This window comes from Notolepis coatsorum, assembly GCF_963971535.1.
Source record: "Notolepis coatsorum genome assembly, chromosome: 5".
Lineage (NCBI taxonomy): Eukaryota > Metazoa > Chordata > Actinopteri > Aulopiformes > Paralepididae > Notolepis > Notolepis coatsorum.
In genome coordinates this window covers 86,880,823-86,900,822 of record NC_140169.1, presented here as the reverse complement: position 1 = coordinate 86,900,822, position 20,000 = coordinate 86,880,823, and the positions used below count along the sequence as shown (strand labels likewise).

The 20,000-nt window shown below is 43.5% G+C and overlaps 1 protein-coding gene across 1 annotated transcript in view; it reads left to right on the top strand.

The window, feature by feature from the left end:
* cep85l (centrosomal protein 85L) overlaps positions 1–20,000 on the top strand; it is a gene marked incomplete at its 5' end in the record, with an annotated part of 170,800 nt that overhangs the window by 138,608 nt on the left and 12,192 nt on the right. The window contains 3 exons of the mRNA XM_084314166.1: positions 2,870–2,987; positions 6,115–6,300; positions 9,940–10,092. Coding sequence (XP_084170292.1) covers positions 2,870–2,987; positions 6,115–6,300; positions 9,940–10,092 — 457 coding nt within the window. The remainder of the gene's footprint in view (positions 1–2,869; positions 2,988–6,114; positions 6,301–9,939; positions 10,093–20,000) is intronic.

The window sequence follows — 20,000 nt, the reverse complement described above, 5'->3', positions numbered from 1 at the left end:
ATAGACGCCTGGCCATAAGAGCATTCGGAGCATCTCTGCTCTCCCACTATTGAACTTGGGGGAGCAAAGGTATAATCTTGCTCCACCACTTTTTGATTATATGGAAAATATGATATATCCCCCCCCAATATATAAATCTAACCATAACTACGTTATGGTTAACTGAGTTTTATAGTGAAAAGAGCAGCTTTATTGGTCAAGATTGAAGGCTCTATATTGCAGGAAATTGCACGTACAGGTTCATTAAATTCAAAAAAAATCTGTCGTGGAGGGGGTCGTGCCTGAGCCCCCCCCAAACCACCCCTTGCCTGCCAAAAAAAAAAAAAAAGGGGGCCCATCTGGGCTAAGCCCCGGATCTCCTACAATCCTAAATCCGCCCCTGACTGTAATGTGGACTTTCTCATATTATTAACATTGACAAACATATTTACAATTAGCATTTTATAAAGTAGAACTGTATGTGTACTTTCTCAGTCAGTGCTAAGTGCAGTCAGTGCTAAGTGCAGTCAGTGCTAAGTGCAGTCAGTGCTAAGTGCAGTCAGTGCTAAGTGCAGTCAGTGCTAAGTGCAGTCAGTGCTAAGTGCAGTCAGTGCTAAGTGCAGCATCATTTTCACATCAAAACAAAAGTAGAACTGTAATGTGGACTCTCAGGGATTTTAAATTTTCAGGGAAAGATCGACAGGGAAAGTCTCAAAGATCGACAGGTTGGTGACCACTGTATTAATGCATTTGCAAACTCCCAATTCAGACGTTGCAAGGTCTGTGGCATGCACTTTAAAATCAGGCAAGGTGACGAGGGCCTGTAGTTTGTCTGGAGTCTGTTAGAGGGAGTAGAGTACATGAAAGCCCTCGTCCATAAACTCAGTGCGGCTTCTGGGGACTGAGGCATAAAGATAGTCCTGAGATCGCAAGCTGTAAAATAGATGATCAGAGATAGTGAGATATGTACAGAGGTATACATGTAACTAGGGATGTCCCGATCAATTTTTTTTGCTCCCGATCCGATTCCGATCATGTGATTTTGAGTATCTACCGATACCGATCTTTCCCGATCCGATAAAAAAAAAAACATTTTATTTATATATATTTTTTTTTTTATCCCAATTTCTCACATTACATTCACCCTGAATGTTGACGTTATCCAGGTGAAAAGGTAACTTCATTCAAGCGAGGCATTGCAATCCTTGACATAAATCATTTGATGTATAATTAAATCAAAGGAAATGCGTTTGTTTTGGCAAAATTCTTCTGCTCTGTGTGACAATAAATAAATGAATGATGATATGCAATTTAAAACCAAAACTAAGGCCTCGGTATGAGTTTAAGACGTGAACATGGTCATGTTTGTTGAATAAAAAATTAAAAGTAAAAAAAAAAATTAAAAATTAAAATCCTGATCCTGATCCTATTTTTTTGCCGATCCCGATCTTCGGAAAATCGGATCGGGACATCCCTACATGTAACAGACCAATAAGTGCTTTATAAATAAAGGTATACCAATGGAGAAGCCTATGAGCAGACGAGGACAGCCAGCCTACCGTGGCATATAAAGTACAATGATGCGTGAGTGATCGACGGCCAGTAATAAATCTTATGACACCGTGATAAGTAGAGGTTGCAACAAGCACATGCAATGAGGTAGAACAGGCGTTCATGTACAACACATCGCCATAATCCAGCACTGGCAAAAAAAAACGAGCGACGAGCCTCTTTCTAGAATGAAAGGAAAAACAGCACTTGTTTCTAAAATAAAAGCCCAGCCTTAATTTCAACTTCTTAACCAGCTTTTCATTTGATTAGTATTTCATTTTTTAATAGTAGTAGTAGTTGTGGTAGTAATAGTACAAGAGACATGAGAGACGTAAGAGACACAAGATAAAACGACAGTACAAGTAGAGATGAAACTAGTACAAAACATAAGAAACATAGAGACATGAGAGACATAAGTGTGTGACGCCAGCATTCCAGGCGACTTATACAGTACAGGCAGGGTAATGGAAATAACAGTAAAACTATATGAGAATAACTGGTAAAGAACAAGATATGAATAAAACAATGGAATAGAATAGAAATACTTTATTCATCCCGAGGGAAATTTGGCAATACAAATCACTCACAGTAAACGGTAAACATTTAGGGAGACAAAACGAGTCACGAATGAAGAATACAATAAAATAAGCCTAAGAATAAAAATACCCAGCTCCGGGATATACATTTCCTATGTTGTGTTTATACATTCTAATATAAAATATACAGTAAAATATACAGAAGTCTACAGTAAGTGTACAGTAAGTGTAATATTACATATTGTAAAATATACAGAAGTCTAGTACAGTGAAGGTGAGGGCTTCATTTCAACCAATATACCACATACCTCCTGCGAGAGAGAGAGAGAGAGAGAGAGAGAGAGAGAGAGAGGTTGTGAGAGAGAGAGAGGTTGTGAGAGAGAGGTTGTGAGAGAGAGAGAGAGAGAGAGAGAGAGAGAGAGAGAGAGAGAGAGAGAGAGAGAGAGAGAGAGAGAGAGAGAGAGAGAGAGAGAGAGAGAGAGAGAGAGAGAGAGAGAGAGAGAGAGAGAGAGAGAGAGAGAGAGAGAGAGAGAGAGAGAGAGAGAGAGAGAGAGAGAGAGGACAAGGCCTGTGTATCAGAGAGAGAGAGGATACATTATTTTAATACAAATTAGGAAATGTTTTTATATATATATATATTTTTTTTAATAAATCAGTAGGCTGAATCAGTGCAGTTGACACAAACAACCATCAGCTATGGTTACCTACGTCATTTAGAATGGGCTATAATATGTCATGTGTGTATCAGACAAAAGCAACACGTTATTCTAATTGATCCGCTGTTTAAATTGGTTGTCTTCCAGACAGAAGCAACAGATCCTGCAGCTCCACGCCCGGATCAGAGAGAACGAGCTGAGGGCGCAACAGGTCCTCCAGAGCCCGAGGGGGCGCTCTGACGACGCCTACATCCTCAAACCCAAGGTAAGAGTTTAGACAGGAAAGGATCGATGCTTGTAAAGCAGGGAGTAGCGATTGATTGGTTTGTATTTGTATACACTACTTAAAGGTAGACTCTGTAATAGCGTCAAACCTCTAGGCAAGAGAGCCCTGCTTGGTATCGCACTTTGTTTAAATTTCTTTGTAACTTATTCTATTTTCTCCAGACCTCTCCTGGCAGTGCCTGAGGTGTGGCCGGCAGTAAGCAACCCCTGTCCCCCTGTCCCCCTGTCCCCCTGTCCCCCTGTCCCCCTGTCCCCACTCAACCCACACCCCTGCACATCAGACCAAAACTAAAAGAATGCTAACAAAGTTGCAATACCAAGTGGAGCTCTTTTGCCTAGAGATCGCTGTTTGACAGCATTACAGATTCTGTCTTTAAATCAACCTGTCGTGCTTGCTGAACAGAGGGCAGGGCAACACACACACACACACACACACACACACGCACACACACACACACACACACACACACACACACACACACACACACGCACACACACACGCACACACACACACGCACACACACACGCACACACACACACACACACACACACACACACACACACACACACACACACACACACACACACACACACACACACACACACAAGAAAGAGCTCCTGCACCATCATTCAGTTCAGAACCAGCTGCTCCAGTCAACACATGACGGATGCACCCGACTCCAGGGTGTTTCTCAGTGAGAGCATCTGTCGAGGCCAAGCTAAGAGATTTATCATTTTATTTATGGTTAATAATTTCTACATGTCTATGTCATTAATATTTGAATTCCCATTAGAATTTGCCTAATTTCGACCAATAGACATAATTTCTCCTGCCAGGCTCTGTGATAGTGACCTTCACTCGATGTCAGGGAGGGAATGTAGCACCATGCTGCCTCGTTTATCAAAGAGAGAGAGAGAGATTACCATCGCTAACCCGTACACATTCAAACCAAGCTAAATATGTCCTACGCTGGTCACCCTCTGTGAGACACACCATGAACTCTTATCTTTGATTCAACAAAGACTGAGATGACCTCTACAGCGTCACAACTGAGACTACACAAGTTCTACTGCATAGGGTTAGTTCTACTGGAGTTAGTACTACTGGAGTTAGTTAGTCTTACTGTATAGAGTTAGACCTACTGGAGTTAGACCTGTATAGAAGTTAGTCCTACTGAATAAGAGTTAGTCCTAGTGGAGTTAGTTCTACTGAATAGGAGTTAGTCCTAGTGGAGTTAGTTCTACTGTGTAGAGTTAGTCCTAGTGAAGTTAGTTCTACTGAATAGGAGTTAGTCCTAGTGGAGTTAGTTCTACTGTGTAGAGTTAGTCCTAGTGAAGTTAGTTCTACTGAATAGGAGTTAGTCCTAGTGGAGTTAGTCCTATTGTATAGTTAGTCCTAGTGGAGTTAGTTCTACTGCATAGAGTTAGTTCTACTGTGTAGAGTTAGTCCTAGTGGAGTTAGTTCTACTGCATAGAGTTAGTTCTACTGTGTAGAGTTAGTCCTAGTGGAGTTAGTTCTACTGTGTAGAGTTAGTCCTAGTGAAGTTAGTTCTACTGAATAGGAGTTAGTCCTAGTGGAGTTAGTCCTATTGTATAGTTAGTCCTAGTGGAGTTAGTTCTACTGCATAGAGTTAGTTCTACTGTGTAGAGTTAGTCCTAGTGGAGTTAGTTCTACTGCATAGAGTTAGTCCTAGTGGAGTTAGTCCTATTGTATAGAGTTAGTCCTACTGGAGTTAGTTATGCTGTATAGGAGTTAGTCCTAGTGGAGTTAGTCCTAGTGGAGTTAGTCTTACTGTATATGAGTTAGTTCTACTGTGTAGAGTTAGTCCTAGTGGAGTTAGTTCTACTGCATAGAGTTAGTTCTACTGTGTAGAGTTAGTCCTAGTGGAGTTAGTTCTACTGCATAGAGTTAGTTCTACTGTGTAGAGTTAGTCCTAGTGGAGTTAGTTCTACTGCATAGAGTTAGTTCTACTGTGTAGAGTTAGTCCTAGTGGAGTTAGTTCTACTGCATAGAGTTAGTCCTATTGGAGTTAGTCCTATTGTATAGAGTTAGTCCTAGTGGAGTTAGTCCTATTGTATAGAGTTAGTCCTACTGGAGTTAGTTATGCTGTATAGGAGTTAGTCCTAGTGGAGTTAGTCCTAGTGGAGTTAGTCTTACTGTATATGAGTTAGTTCTACTGTGTAGAGTTAGTCCTAGTGGAGTTAGTTCTACTGCATAGAGTTAGTTCTACTGTGTAGAGTTAGTCCTAGTGGAGTTAGTTCTACTGCATAGAGTTAGTTCTACTGTGTAGAGTTAGTCCTAGTGGAGTTAGTTCTACTGCATAGAGTTAGTTCTACTGTGTAGAGTTAGTCCTAGTGGAGTTAGTTCTACTGCATAGAGTTAGTCCTATTGGAGTTAGTCCTATTGTATAGAGTTAGTCCTAGTGGAGTTAGTCCTATTGTATAGAGTTAGTCCTACTGGAGTTAGTTATGCTGTATAGGAGTTAGTCCTAGTGGAGTTAGTTCTACTGCATAGAGTTAGTCCTAGTGGAGTTAGTCCTATTGTATAGAGTTAGTCCTACTGGAGTTAGTTATGCTGTATAGGAGTTAGTCATACTGGAGTTAGTTATGATTTATAGGAGTTAGTCCTAGTGGAGTTAGTTATGCTGTATAGGAGTTAGTCCTAGTGGAGTTAGTCCTATTGTATAGAGTTAGTCCTACTGGAGTTAGTTATGATGTATAGGAGTTAGTCCTAGTGGAGTTAGTCCTATTGTATAGAGTTAGTCCTACTGGAGTTAGTTATGCTGTATAGGAGTTAGTCCTAGTGGAGTTAGTTATGCTGTATAGGAGTTAGTCCTACTGGAGTTAGTTATGATGTATAGGAGTTAGTCCTAGTGGAGTTAGTCCTATTGTATAGAGTTAGTCCTACTGGAGTTAGTTATGCTGTATAGGAGTTAGTCCTACTGGAGTTAGTTATGCTGTATAGGAGTTAGTCCTACTGGAGTTAGTTATGCTGTATAGGAGTTAGTCCTAGTGGAGTTAGTTCTACTGCATAGACCACAAGTCAGACCAACCGCCTGTCATTTAATTTGCGTACGCTGATGCCAGTCACTCCTCTCCTCCAATAGGATTCCCTGTATGATGGTCTGGCGGTGGGACCCCCGGCCGTGCAGCTGTCTGATAGGCTGTGCTGTGAGAACGGGGAGCTGGGCAGGAAGTTGGCTGCGGCTGAGCTCGAGCTTCTTCACCTGAATGAGTTCCTGAAGCAGAACACACAGAAATACACAGAGGACACCAAGAAACTGGAGGAGAAGGTATGTTAAGCCCTGCCCCCTCTCTTAGCTTGGCAGATGAAAGCAACAGTTGTTATTGGAGGAGTCAAGAAAAGAGGGAGGGTCTTGGACCAAACATTCCGTGAAAGGCCCCTACTGACCAATCCCAAGACTTTCATGGAATGTTTACAATGTTTAATTTGTCCTCCATGTTGGCCATTTGCTATGTACAAAACAATGGTTGCTATGTGCAAAACAATGGTTGCTATGTGCAAAACAATGGTTGCTATGTGCAAAACAATGGTTGCTACGAGTTGATATATCAGAATCAACAAACGTTTTACATTTTTTCTTTATATTTTTGTTGAGAATTAACTAAATAATTTATAATTATTATATTATTATAACTTATTACTTGATCTTACTGGAAGTAATAGTATGCTTTTCCACTGTTTTACCTACACTACCACTACACAGAAACCAGGCATTCTCTTTTGTTAGAAATGGTTACAGGCAGGGGCGGTCAGGTGGCGTAACGGAGATTGCGTTCGTCACCAAACCCCGGAGCGGCTAGATTCGCCTGTTCGAATCCAGCTCACAGCTCCGGGGTTGTCACCAGCTTGGCTGGCCGTTCACACTAATACAATTGGCTGTATTAGAGGGTGGGAGAAGCTGGCGGGGTGAGTCCGGGTCGTTGTAAACAGCGACTCCTACAGTTCGGTCGGGGCGCCTGCTAAGCGCGGATAGGACTTGAGTGGGATAGTGTGATCCTTCCACACGCTACGCCCTCTCAATGAGAATCCGCGCTGCCAGGTGAAAAGAAGCGGTTGATTGGCTACACGTGTGTCGGAGGAAGCACGTGGTAGCCTCCACTCTCCCAGACCGACTGTGGGGGGTAAGTGCGCAGCAGGAAGGGGATTGGGAATTGGCATAACGACTAACATTGGGATGGGAGAAAATCGGAGGAAAAATGGAGGGGGAAAAAGATCAAAAAAAAAATTGTTACAGGCAGCCATGTTGGAAGAAGGAGAACTGCACAAAAATTCAAGCTAGCCTATAGCATAAATGATTGGTTACGGACCACTAGCCTATAGCATAAATGATTGGTTACGGACCACTAGCCTATAGCATAAATGATTGGTTACGGACCACTAGCCTATAGCATAAATGATTGGTTACGGACCACTAGCCTATAGCATAACTGATTGGTTACGGACCACTAGCCTATAGCATAAATGATTGGTGTACGGACCACTAGCCTCGCTTAAAGCTCCGGGAGAGGTGTGTTTGCCCAACAGCTAGGCTAGCTGGTCCGTATCCACCTCCAGAGACGCACAGAGAGGGTATCTGTCTTCTTGACTGACTCTGGAGGAGACAATGAGCACATGTCCCATAATGTTAACGTGTTCCTTTAACCCAAACTAATCTAAATGTATACCATTCAGTAAAGGTATAGGGCGGCTCTCTGCGTCAGAATGGGAAAACCATAAGCACAGAGTTTGACCATGACTCCTCTCACTATGTTAATAACTTTCCTGTGTATCTACATTCAGACGTAGATGATACAGATACAGTCTTATTTCAGCGTTTTTACAAACATTATCGACATAAACAAACCTTTTGCCACTGCAAAACACAGCAGATGGGTGCATTTAACACTTTCAGTGCCCAGCAGGGGGCGCACGATTTAGTGCTTGAATGCCCAGCATCCACTTCCATGTTAGCGTTAATATCGCCTAATCTATGTTTTAAATTATGGCTATGTGTCTAATCTGCCCGTCGCTTATCAATGACTCATTTTCCAGTCAACATTGTCGAAGCGGATTGTTTTATTGTTGTTGTATTAGAGGGTGGGAGAAGCTGGCGGGGTGAGTCCGGGTCGTTGTAAACAGCGACTCCTACAGTTCGGTCGGGGCGCCTGCTAAGCGCGGATAGGACTTGAGTGGGATAGTGTGATCCTTCCACACGCTACGCCCTCTCAATGAGAATCCGCGCTGCCAGGTGAAAAGAAGCGGTTGATTGGCTACACGTGTGTCGGAGGAAGCACGTGGTAGCCTCCACTCTCCCAGACCGACTGTGGGGGGTAAGTGCGCAGCAGGAAGGGGATTGGGAATTGGCATAACGACTAACATTGGGATGGGAGAAAATCGGAGGAAAAATGGAGGGGGAAAAAGATCAAAAAAAAAATTGTTACAGGCAGCCATGTTGGAAGAAGGAGAACTGCACAAAAATTCAAGCTAGCCTATAGCATAAATGATTGGTTACGGACCACTAGCCTATAGCATAAATGATTGGTTACGGACCACTAGCCTATAGCATAAATGATTGGTTACGGACCACTAGCCTATAGCATAAATGATTGGTTACGGACCACTAGCCTATAGCATAAATGATTGGTTACGGACCACTAGCCTATAGCATAAATGATTGGTGTACGGACCACTAGCCTCGCTTAAAGCTCCGGGAGAGGTGTGTTTGCCCAACAGCTAGGCTAGCTGGTCCGTATCCACCTCCAGAGACGCACAGAGAGGGTATCTGTCTTCTTGACTGACTCTGGAGGAGACAATGAGCACATGTCCCATAATGTTAACGTGTTCCTTTAACCCAAACTAATCTAAATGTATACCATTCAGTAAAGGTATAGGGCGGCTCTCTGCGTCAGAATGGGAAAACCATAAGCACAGAGTTTGACCATGACTCCTCTCACTATGTTAATAACTTTCCTGTGTATCTACATTCAGACGTAGATGATACAGATACAGTCTTATTTCAGCGTTTTTACAAACATTATCGACATAAACAAACCTTTTGCCACTGCAAAACACAGCAGATGGGTGCATTTAACACTTTCAGTGCCCAGCAGGGGGCGCACGATTTAGTGCTTGAATGCCCAGCATCCACTTCCATGTTAGCGTTAATATCGCCTAATCTATGTTTTAAATTATGGCTATGTGTCTAATCTGCCCGTCGCTTATCAATGACTCATTTTCCAGTCAACATTGTCGAAGCGGATTGTTTTTTTATCGGTTCATTTCCGTTTTATAGCATCTTGAAAAGCCCTCGTTTTCAAGGGAAATAAGAATATTCCATAATAAACGGAATATTCTAGAACGTTCTCATTTTTCGGCCTATTTATGAATCGTTTTCAAATAAACGCTAGATTATCGATAGTATATGTGTACGTATGCACGCTATATAGGCGATCTGATATCTGCTCTGATATATTTCCTGATCGCTCGCACAGCCAAACAGCCATATCAAACATAGGGGAAAAGCTTATATCTCCGTGAAAACAGGTCTGATTATCCTAAGACTGGTAAAATAGATTCCTTACCTGAGATCAGATGGTATCCAAAAAGATTATTCCAATTCCTGATCGCCATTCCAAAAATCGATCCTTTTATTGATCCAACGCTAGATACTGTAAAGACATATTACACGCTGTTCTGAGGCTCCACAATGACTCCGAGCAGCTCGGGGGACATGCGTGAGAATTTCATTTTGCAATGTCTGTGGGAACCCTGTGTCAAGAGCTCATCCGGCAGTCGACTGCAGAATGAACAGATATCTCCATTGCTTGTTTTTGGTGGTGGTACTGTACCCATTTTATATATCCATTTTGGATCACTGATGGATCACTGATGGATCACTTTGCTCACCGCCCTGCCGCCCGTGGTCCAGATGAAGACGAGGGACCGCTACATCAGCAGCCTGAAGAAGAAGTGTCAGAGAGAGAGCGAGCAGAACCAGGAGAAGCAGCAACGCATCGAGACGCTGGAGAAGTACCTGGCTGACCTGCCCTCCCTGGACCAGGTGCAGACACAAGCTCAACAGGTAGGGGGCAGATGCACACTATGCACACACACACACACACACACACATGCACACTCACTCAATTATTTACTTACTTACTCAGTCAGTCAGTCAATCACACACACACACATGCATAAAATAAATAATAATAACTCTACGTGATAACTAACCTTACTTTGGATAAAAGCGTCAGCTAAATGACTAAATGTAAAATGTAAATGTATGTGTGTGTGCACACTGCACACACGTAAACACACATACACACACACTCAAACACACACACGCACATGCACGCATACACACACGCATACTGTACACACACACACACACACACACACACACACACACACACACACACACACACACACTCTCCAAACAGGAGCAAAGAGTTATGGAGGGGAGGAAAGGGGAGAGAGGTAGGGGTGAGGAACAGAATTGAGGAGAGGAGAGAAAGGCCAGAGGAGTAGATTCATGTTATTTGATCAACACAATCTAAATGTGTTGTTAACAGCCTCCCTCATGCTCTCCCTGCGCTGTCAGTAGCATAACGATAATTAAACAGACTAGCCATCAACATGCATTTCATTAGAACCTTAATTATAGTGATTACACTCCTACTGTTGGCTGTGGATGGTGTAATTCATCATAAGACCACCAGGGGGCAGTAAGAAGCAGGTTTATCGGTATCGGGATTTGTTCCATGTTGTAGATTTGATCCTCGTTCACTCCACCACACATCTCTGAGGTGGCAGGTTTTAAAAGGATGTAACATATGTCCTGTGTTTGTGTGAGAGGAGATATACTGAAGCAACTCTCTGAGCCGGGGGGAATTGGAAAGTCTTGATTTCAGAAGTGATGGGAGATTGAGAAATAGGACAAAATAGATATACAGACAATAAAAAGATAATAGGACAAAATAGATATACAGAGATGATAGAAAAGAATAGATAATAATTATAGAATATATAAAAGAATGTAGTGTTTTATAAAGAACAAAAGAATCCTTCATTATAGAAAATGTGTCTTTATTGTTGCTCCATCTGTATTGTGTTCGCCTCTCTCCTGTGAGTCTTGGCCTTTAGAAAGACATCATTAAATGGTGACGTATTTTCTGGTTGCTCCCGAGTTTTCAGTCTTTGCTGCAGCTCTAGGAAAATGAATTAACTATTAATAGATCACTCCTAGCTTCACCTGTGGTTCATGCAGCTGTGGTCTCCGTGAACAAAGCCTTCTAATAGACATCTCTCTCTCTGATAAGGCAGGGGATTTAGAATTTAAAGCAGCAGTTTGAGGGGAAAAAAGGTAAAATCGCTAGTCAAAACTAGCTTAGCATTGCAGATGGGCTCACCGGACGTCACCAGCATCAGTGCATTCTCTGCATCAGCCGGCCATTTAGGGTCAGCGGCTTTTAGACATTGACATGTTAACGAAACATAAAATATTTTGGTGAAACATAATTTTCCCATTAACCCCACATTCAGTATCGAGGACTAAATGACCGGTAAACGAGAAAGGAAAAGACTGTTCATTTCTTCCATTGTTGTAATGACCCCGCTGGATGTATAAGATAAGATAAGATATTCCTTTATTGATCCCCTTGGGAAAATTCGGTATCATAGCAGCATGGGGGAGGGGAGGTACAGGTAGTAGAAGACATACTTATAGTACAGTGAAGAAGTAAACATTTAAATAGAATAAAAAGGCAGTGTAAACAATAACAATATAACTAGACAATTCCGCTGGGGAAATTGTGAAAGTGTGGGTGATGCCTGTGCACCGCCGGCCAACGGGGGAGGGTCTGTATTGTCTCTATGACAAACGGTTCAAAAGATGGTTGCTAGGGTGTTATAGGTGGTTGCTAGGGTGTTTCTAGGTGGTTGCTATGGTGTTTCTAGGTGGTTGCTAGGGTGTTTCTAGCTGGTTGCTAGGGTGTTTCTAAGTGGTTGCTAGGGTGTTTTAGGTGGTTGCTAGGTTGTTATAGGTTGTAGCTAGGGTGTTAATAGGTGGTTGCTAGGGTGTTATAGGTGGTTGCTAGGGTGTTTCTAGGTGGTTGCTAGGGTGTTATAGGTGGTTGCTAGGGTGTTTCTAGGTGGTTGCTAGGGTGTTTTAGGTGGTTGCTAGGTTGTTATAGGTTGTAGCTAGGGTGTTAATAGGTGGTTGCTAGGGTGTTATAGGTGGTTTCTAGGGTGTTACTAGCTGGTTACTATGGTGTTTCTAGGTGGTTGCTAGGGTGTTATAGGTGGTTGCTAGGGTGTTTCTAGGTGGTTGCTAGGGTATTTCTAGGTGGTTGCTAGGGTGTTCTATGTGGTTGCTAGGGTGTTTCTAGATGGTTGCTAGGGTGTTATATGCGGTTGCTAGGGTATTTCTAGGTGGTTGCTAGGGTGTTATAGGTGGTTGCTAGGGTGTTTCTAGGTGGTTGCTAGGGTATTTCTAGGTGGTTGCTAGGGTGTTTCTAGGTGAGTGTTATAGGTGGTTGCTAGGGTGTTTCTAGGTGGTTGCTAGGGTGTTATAGCTGGTTGCTAGGGTGTTTCTAGGTGAGTGTTATAGGTGGTTGCTAGGGTGTTTCTAGCTGGTTGCTAGGGTGTTTTAGGTGGTTGCTAGGGTGTTATAGCTGGTTGCTAGGGTGTTTCTAAGTGGTTGCTAGGGTGTTTTAGGTGGTTGCTAGGTTGTTATAGGTGGTTGCTAGGGTGTTATAGCTGGTTGCTAGGGTGTTTCTAGGTGGTTGCTAGGGTGTTATAGGTGGTTTCTAGGGTGTTATAGGTGGTTGCTAGGGTGTTCTATGTGGTTGCTAGGGTGTTTCTAGATGGTTGCTAGGGTGTTATAGGTGGTTGCTAGGGTGTTATAGGTGGTTGCTAGGGTGTTTCTAGGTGGTTGCTAGGGTATTTCTAGGTGGTTGCTAGGGTGTTATAGGTGGTTGCTAGGGTGTTTCTAGGTGGTTGCTAGGGTGTTTCTAGGTGGTTGCTAGGGTGTTTCTAGGTGGTTGCTAGAGTGTTATAGGTGGTTGCTAGGGTGTTTCTAGGTGAGTGTTATAGCTGGTTGCTAGGGTGTTTCTAGGTGGTTGCTAGAGTGTTATAGGTGGTTGCTAGGGTGTGTTTCTAGGTGGTTGCTAGAGTGTTATAGGTGGTTGCTAGGGTGTTTCTAAGTGGTTGCTAGGGTGTTTTAGGTGGTTGCTAGGGTGTTTCTAGGTGGTTGCTAGGGTGTTTCTAGGTGGTTGCTAGAGTGTTATAGGTGGTTGCTAGGGTGTTATAGCTGGTTGCTAGGGTGTTTCTAAGTGGTTGCTAGGGTGTTTCTAGGTGGTTGCTAGGGTGTTATAGGTGGTTGCTAGGGTGTTTCTAGGTGGTTGCTAGAGTGTTATAGGTGGTTGCTAGGGTGTTTCTAGGTGAGTGTTATAGGTGGTTGCTAGGGTATTTCTAGGTGGTTGCTAGGGTGTTTCTAGCTGGTTGCTAGGGTGTTATAGCTGGTTGCTAGGGTGTTATAGCTGGTTGCTAGGGTGTTTCTAAGTGGTTGCTAGGGTGTTATAGGTGGTTGCTAGGGTGTTATAGGTGGTTGCTAGGGTGTTATAGGTGGTTGCTAGGGTGTTATAAGTGGTTGCAAGGGTGTTTCTAGGCGGTTGCTAGGGTGTTATAGCTGGTTGCTAGGGTGTTTCTAGGTGGTTGCTAGGGTATTATAGCTGGTTGCTAGGGTGTTATAGGTGGTTGCTAGGGTGTTATAGCTGGTTGCTAGGGTGTTACTAGATGGTTGCTATGGTGTTTCTAGGTGGTTGCTAAAGTGTTTCTAGGTGGTTGCTAGGGTGTTATAGGTGGTTTCTAGGGTGTTACTAGATGGTTGCTATGGTGTTTCTAGGTGGTTGCTAAAGTGTTTCTAGGTGGTTGCTAGGGTGTTTCTAGGTGGTTACTAGGGTGTTTCTAGGTGGTTGCTAGGGTGTTATAGGTGGTTGCTAAGGTGTTTCTAGGTGGTTGCTAGGGTATTTCTAGGTGGTTGCTAGGGTGTTCTATGTGGTTGCTAGGGTGTTTCTAGGTGGTTGCTAGGGTGTTTCTAGGTGGTTGCTAGAGTGTTATAGGTGGTTGCTAGGGTGTTTCTAGGTGGTTGCTAGGATATTTCTAGGTGGTTGCTAGGGTGTTATAGGTGGTTGCTAGGGTGTTTCTAGGTTGTTGCTAGAGTGTTATAGGTGGTTGCTAGGGTGTTTCTAGGTGGTTGCTAGGGTATTTCTAGGTGGTTGCTAGGGTGTTCTAGGCGGTTGCTAGGGTATTTCTAGGTGGTTACTAGGGTGTTATAGGTGGTTGCTAGGGTGTTTCTAGGTGGTTGCTAGGGTGTTATAGGTGGTTGCTAGGGTGTTTCTAGGTGGTTGCTAAGGTGTTATAGGTGGTTGCTAGGGTGTTTTTAGGTGGTTGCTAGGGTGTTATAGGTAGTTGCTAGGGTGTTATAGTTGGTTGCTAGGGTGTTTCTAGGTGGTTGCTAGGGTGTTATAAGTGGTTGCTAGGGTGTTTCTAGGCGGTCGCTAGGGTGTTATAGGTGGTTGCTACTAGGGTGTCTAATGTAAGTGGTATAAATCCCTCTGAAGTCTAAAGTAACTAGCTCCACCTTCTCAGAAGTTTTCCCTTTTTTTTTGTTACACAATATAAAACTACAGATAGATGATGGCGCCGCCCCGTTCGGCTGCCTCTCTGTTCGCTCCGTCGAGACTGTGTTTACTTTTGTTAATATTTATAGTTTTTAGAGTTTTGTGCGTACCAACTGTTGGTGCATTTAATGTATATGACCGTCAGTCACTCATAGACATTGGATTACGGGAAACTTACCAACTGGATTACTCGCTGGATCAACTTTCCGAACCACATCAATGGCCGGAAGAAATCCTCCGGAGACTAGGACCAGACCCTTTGTTCCCAGAGCCCAGGAAAAGACGTCGAGGAAAAAGGGCTGGGATCCGAAACAGGCTGAGATCCAGACGACACCGTACACCACTTCCCAGTATATTGCTAGCCAATGTACAATCAATAGACAATAAACTGGATGACATCCGAGCAAGGATTCAATATCAAAGAGACGTTAGGGACTGCAATGTCCTTTGCTTCACCGAAACATGGCTAACACCGGAGGTTCCAGATCACGCGATTCAACCAGCGGATCACTTCTTTATCCATAGGAAGGATCGGACACAATCAGAGTCCGGTAAACAACGTGGTGGAGGTATTGCCTTCATGTTTAACAAAAATTGGAGTGATCCAACGAATGTGAAGGAATTATCCAACCACTGCTCCCCAGAACTGGAATATATAACCATCAAGTGTCATCCTTTCTTCCTCCCGAGGGAGTTAACGGCGATCGTCCTGGTCGGAGTGTATATTCCACCGCAAGCCAACAACAACGCCGCGCTCTCCAGACTCCACGACGAGGTAAATAGTATACAAGCGACGAACGTTAACGCCGCCATTTTGGTACTGGGAGATTTCAATAGCGCCAATCTGAGAAAGGTATTGCCTGATTTCTACCAGCATGTGACTTGCAACACCAGAGGCGGTAACATCCTAGATCACTGTTACACGCAATTTAAAGGTGGCTACAAGGCTCATTCTGATAGTGGCTTTGGCAAGTCAGATCACGCATCCATTTTCCTTACACCAAAGTACAGACAAAGAATTAAAAGTACTCCCGTAGTCTCGCGAGAGGTGCAGAAATGGGATGTGACGTCAGAGGATACGATCCGGTCAGTGTTTCACAACACAGACTGGATTGTATTCCGCGACACAGATAACATTAATGCCTACACGGAGACAGTGCTGGACTATGTCTGTACTAGGGTGAAAGAAACAATCCCCACTACCAAAATGAAAGTTTACCCAAATCAAAAACCCTGGGTAGACAAATCCGTCCGTGAAGCTCTGAGAGAGCGCACCAAAGCATACAATGACGGCCTAGTGGCAGGCAACATGAATGACCACAAGGTGGCGCAACACAACGTAAGGAGGACAGTGTCAGAGGCCAAACGGCGCTACAGGGATAAAATTGAACTCCAGTTTGAACAAGCTGACTCTAGAGCTATGTGGCAGGGGCTCAAAACGATGACAGACTACAAAGGCGCCTCCCTCAAACTGAACAGTGACATCTCCTTAGCAAACGACCTCAATACCTTCTATGCGAGGTTTGATGCTGGTAATAACAACACCAGCTCACAAGCCTCGGCAATGGGGGGGGGGGGGTCGGCTGCTGATGGAGGCGCAGTGTTCAGGGTAACAGAGCATGAGGTGAGGCGGACCTTTAAAAAAGTGAATATCAGGAAGGCAGCAGGTCCGGACGGCATCCCCGGCCGCGTCCTAAAAGTCTGTGCCGACCAACTGGCCCCAGTATTCACTGACATATTTAACCTGTCCTTAGAACAGGCTGTCATCCCCACCTGCCTGAAGAAGTCCACTATTATCCCTGTACCCAAAAAATCCAAGCCTGCTTGCCTCAACGACTACCGCCCTGTAGCTCTCACCTCCATAGCCATGAAGTGCTTTGAGAAGCTAGTAAAGGGCTACATCTGCTCCTCCCTCCCCATCAACATGGACCCCCTGCAATTTGCATACCGCCCCAACAGGTCCACGGAGGACGCCATATCCCATGTGCTGCACACAGCAGCATCACACCTGGACAAGAGGCAGGGGAACTATGTGAGAATGCTATTCATCGACTACAGCTCGGCATTCAATACCATAGTCCCCTCCATACTCATAGCCAAGCTCAGGGACCTGGGCTTGGGCTATGACCTCTGCCAGTGGGTCTTGGACTTCCTGACTGGCAGACCCCAGGTGGTGAGAGCAGGCAACTGCACCTCCTCATCCATCACCCTCAACATAGGGGCCCCCCAGGGCTGTGTTCTGAGTCCCCTCCTCTACTCCCTGTACACACACGACTGTGTGGCTCAGCGGAGTAGCAATACAATCGTCAAATTTGCTGACGACACAGTGGTGGTGGGCCTGATCTCTGCCAACGACGAGAGGGCCTACCTGGAAGAGGTCAAGGTCCTGGCGGGATGGTGCCAGGAAAACAGCCTCTCCCTGAACGTCAGCAAAACAAAGGAGATGATTGTGGACTTCAGGAGGTCGGGGGTCAAGGACTACAGCCCCCTCAGCATCGACGGGGCACCGGTTGAGAGAGTCAACAGCTTCAAGTACCTCGGAGCCCACATATCCGAGGACTTGACATGGACCATACACATTAACAGTGTGGTGAAGAAGGCACGACAACGCCTCTACTTCCTCAGGCGCCTAAGGAAGTTCCAAGTCAGCCAGAAGATCCTTAAGAACTTCTACTCATGTACAATAGAGAGCATCTTGACCGGCAACATCACCTCCTGGTTTGGGAATAGCACTGCAAAAGACCAAAGCAGACTACAAAGAGTGACACGTTCAGCCGAACGCACAATTGGAGGGGGGCTCCCCACCCTCCAGAACATTTACTACAAGCGTTGCAAGGGGAAGGCTAAGAGAATTATTAAGGACTCGAGCCACCCGAACAACTGCCTCTTTGAACTGCTGCCGTCAGGCAAGCGATACAGGAGTCTCAAGGCGAGCACAGAAAGACTCAGAAGTAGCTTCTATCCCCAGGCCATCAGGCTGCTAAACGAACAATGAATGAACACTACACAACAACAACCACCAAACACACATAGCACACACATCCACACGCACACACTCACTTTAAACAAACACACTGTAGCACCCACTACACACACTTTATAGCACACACCCACTTTAAACAAACACACTGTAGCACCCACTCCCCACACTTTATATTTATGGATGAAGGATTGCACTACAACTCGTACACCTTACTGTAAATTGTACCTAAAATTGTACCTCATCCCATTTCTGCTTTGCACTAGATAGTACTGTACATTAGTACACTGCATAGTATTGTGTATTGTATATTATATGGTAACTCAGAACATTGTACATATGTCTATACCGAACAACTGTGACCTCATTTTCTTCTTCTAAATTCATGCTATATTATGTTATTATGTTATTTGATACTATCTTGTCTAGCACAGTCTCTGGAGCGTAACAGTAAGAAGCATTTTGTATGAAAGTATTCTGTACTTCTGTATGACAACTATTAAAGAACTTGAACTTGAACTTGAACTACAGGTTCATACCTTCCAAATAAGCCATCAATTGTAAAATTTGAGACGATAGTTTTGAATCAATGTCCTATGAAACATTCTGGTACAATCCATACCAATTTGCAGCAGGAGGTCTGAAAAGAATTCAGTGAATTGATCTAAATGAAAAGAGAACTACACTCCTTCCCAGAATGCAATGTGATTTCAATGTCAATGTCACTAGCCAGCCACACCTGGGACAAAGGCCTTTTGTTCCTTTTGTTATTCCAATGTGGGCCCAGAAAGGCCTACATTGCCACACACTTTGATTTGAGAGAAAGAGAGAGAGAGAGAGAGAGAAAGAAAGAAAGAAAGAAAGATAAAGAAAGAAAGAAAGAAAGAAAGAAAGAAAGATATAGACAGAGAGACATTATAATTATTATTATTAAATAGAATAATTTGAGGAGGTGGAGCTAGTTACCTTAGACCTCAGAGGGATCGAGGTTTACCTGAACACATTAGATATAATAGTATAGTAATATAATATATATATAGAGAGAGAGAGAGAGAGAGAGAGAGAGAGATACAGAGATATAAACAGAGAGAGGGACATTTATAATAATAATAATTATTATTATTATTAAATAGAATAATTTTCTATAGGCTTGCCGTGGTAGTCAGTGATACTGGTGTCATTCTGCGTTCAGGCATCCATATTTATTGAAAAAATGCTCATATCCAAAAGTAGTAGATAGATATAGGTCATACATGTAGGTATGCACTTGTCCTAATATACTAACCTACACTGTAGCACTCAACACTTTGATGAACATTGTTACTCAGCTGATAGAGTTGTGCCCTTCCTCAATAAAGCCCATTTGAATTGAGAGAGAGAGAGAGAGAGAGAGAGAGAGAGAGAGAGAGAGAAAACAGGTCTTCACCTCTACTTTCTACTCTACTCAGATGGTATTTACAGTACTGTACCATATCACATTACCATGTACTGTATTGCAGGGTGCTAATGCCCCTTTTGCAGCATACCATGATTACTTATATTGAGATGTTTCAGTACAGTGGATGGTACAGTATATACAGTAAAGTACAGTATATATAGTACTGTAAGAAAAAGAAGCAAACCAATAACAATTTGTGGTTGCATTTCTCTAGAATGACTAGAAGACCTTCTGGGGTAGACGCCAAGCCTGTTCACACAACAGCAGGAACTTGCTGCACAGCCGCATGAATTTATTTTCATTGATGAGGCTGGATTCAACCTAAGCCAAACAACACAAATTCAAATCCAACCCTAACTAACCTTACTGTCATGCACTTGTCCTAATATACTAACCTACACTGTAGCACTCAACACTTTGATGAACATTGTTAGTTACTCAGCTGATAGAGTTGTGCCCTTCCTGATGACTTGTCGTACAGAACTTGTAAGTCGCTTTGGATAAAAGCATCAGCTAAATGACTAGATGTAAATGTAAATGTGTAAATGTAAATGTGTTGTGTGTGTGTGTGTGCGTGCGCGCGTGTGTGAAAGTAAGACATCCTTGACTTAGTAAACTCACTGACAGCACGTGTGGCAGATTTATATCCAGCTTTTAATTTGATCGTTTGTTTGTGTGTTTCTGTGTGTGTGTCTGTGTCTGTCTGTCTGTGTATGTGTGTGTGTGTGTGTGTGTGTGTGTCTGTGAAACATACATGTCTTGTACTCATTTACCTCACTAAATACAGCAATGTGTAACTGTAGATTTCAAATGGCTGTGCAAATAGTGTATAGTGCTATCTTGAGCATTTCCAGAAAGTGTCACCAAGATCAAATTGTTTTGTTTGGCTT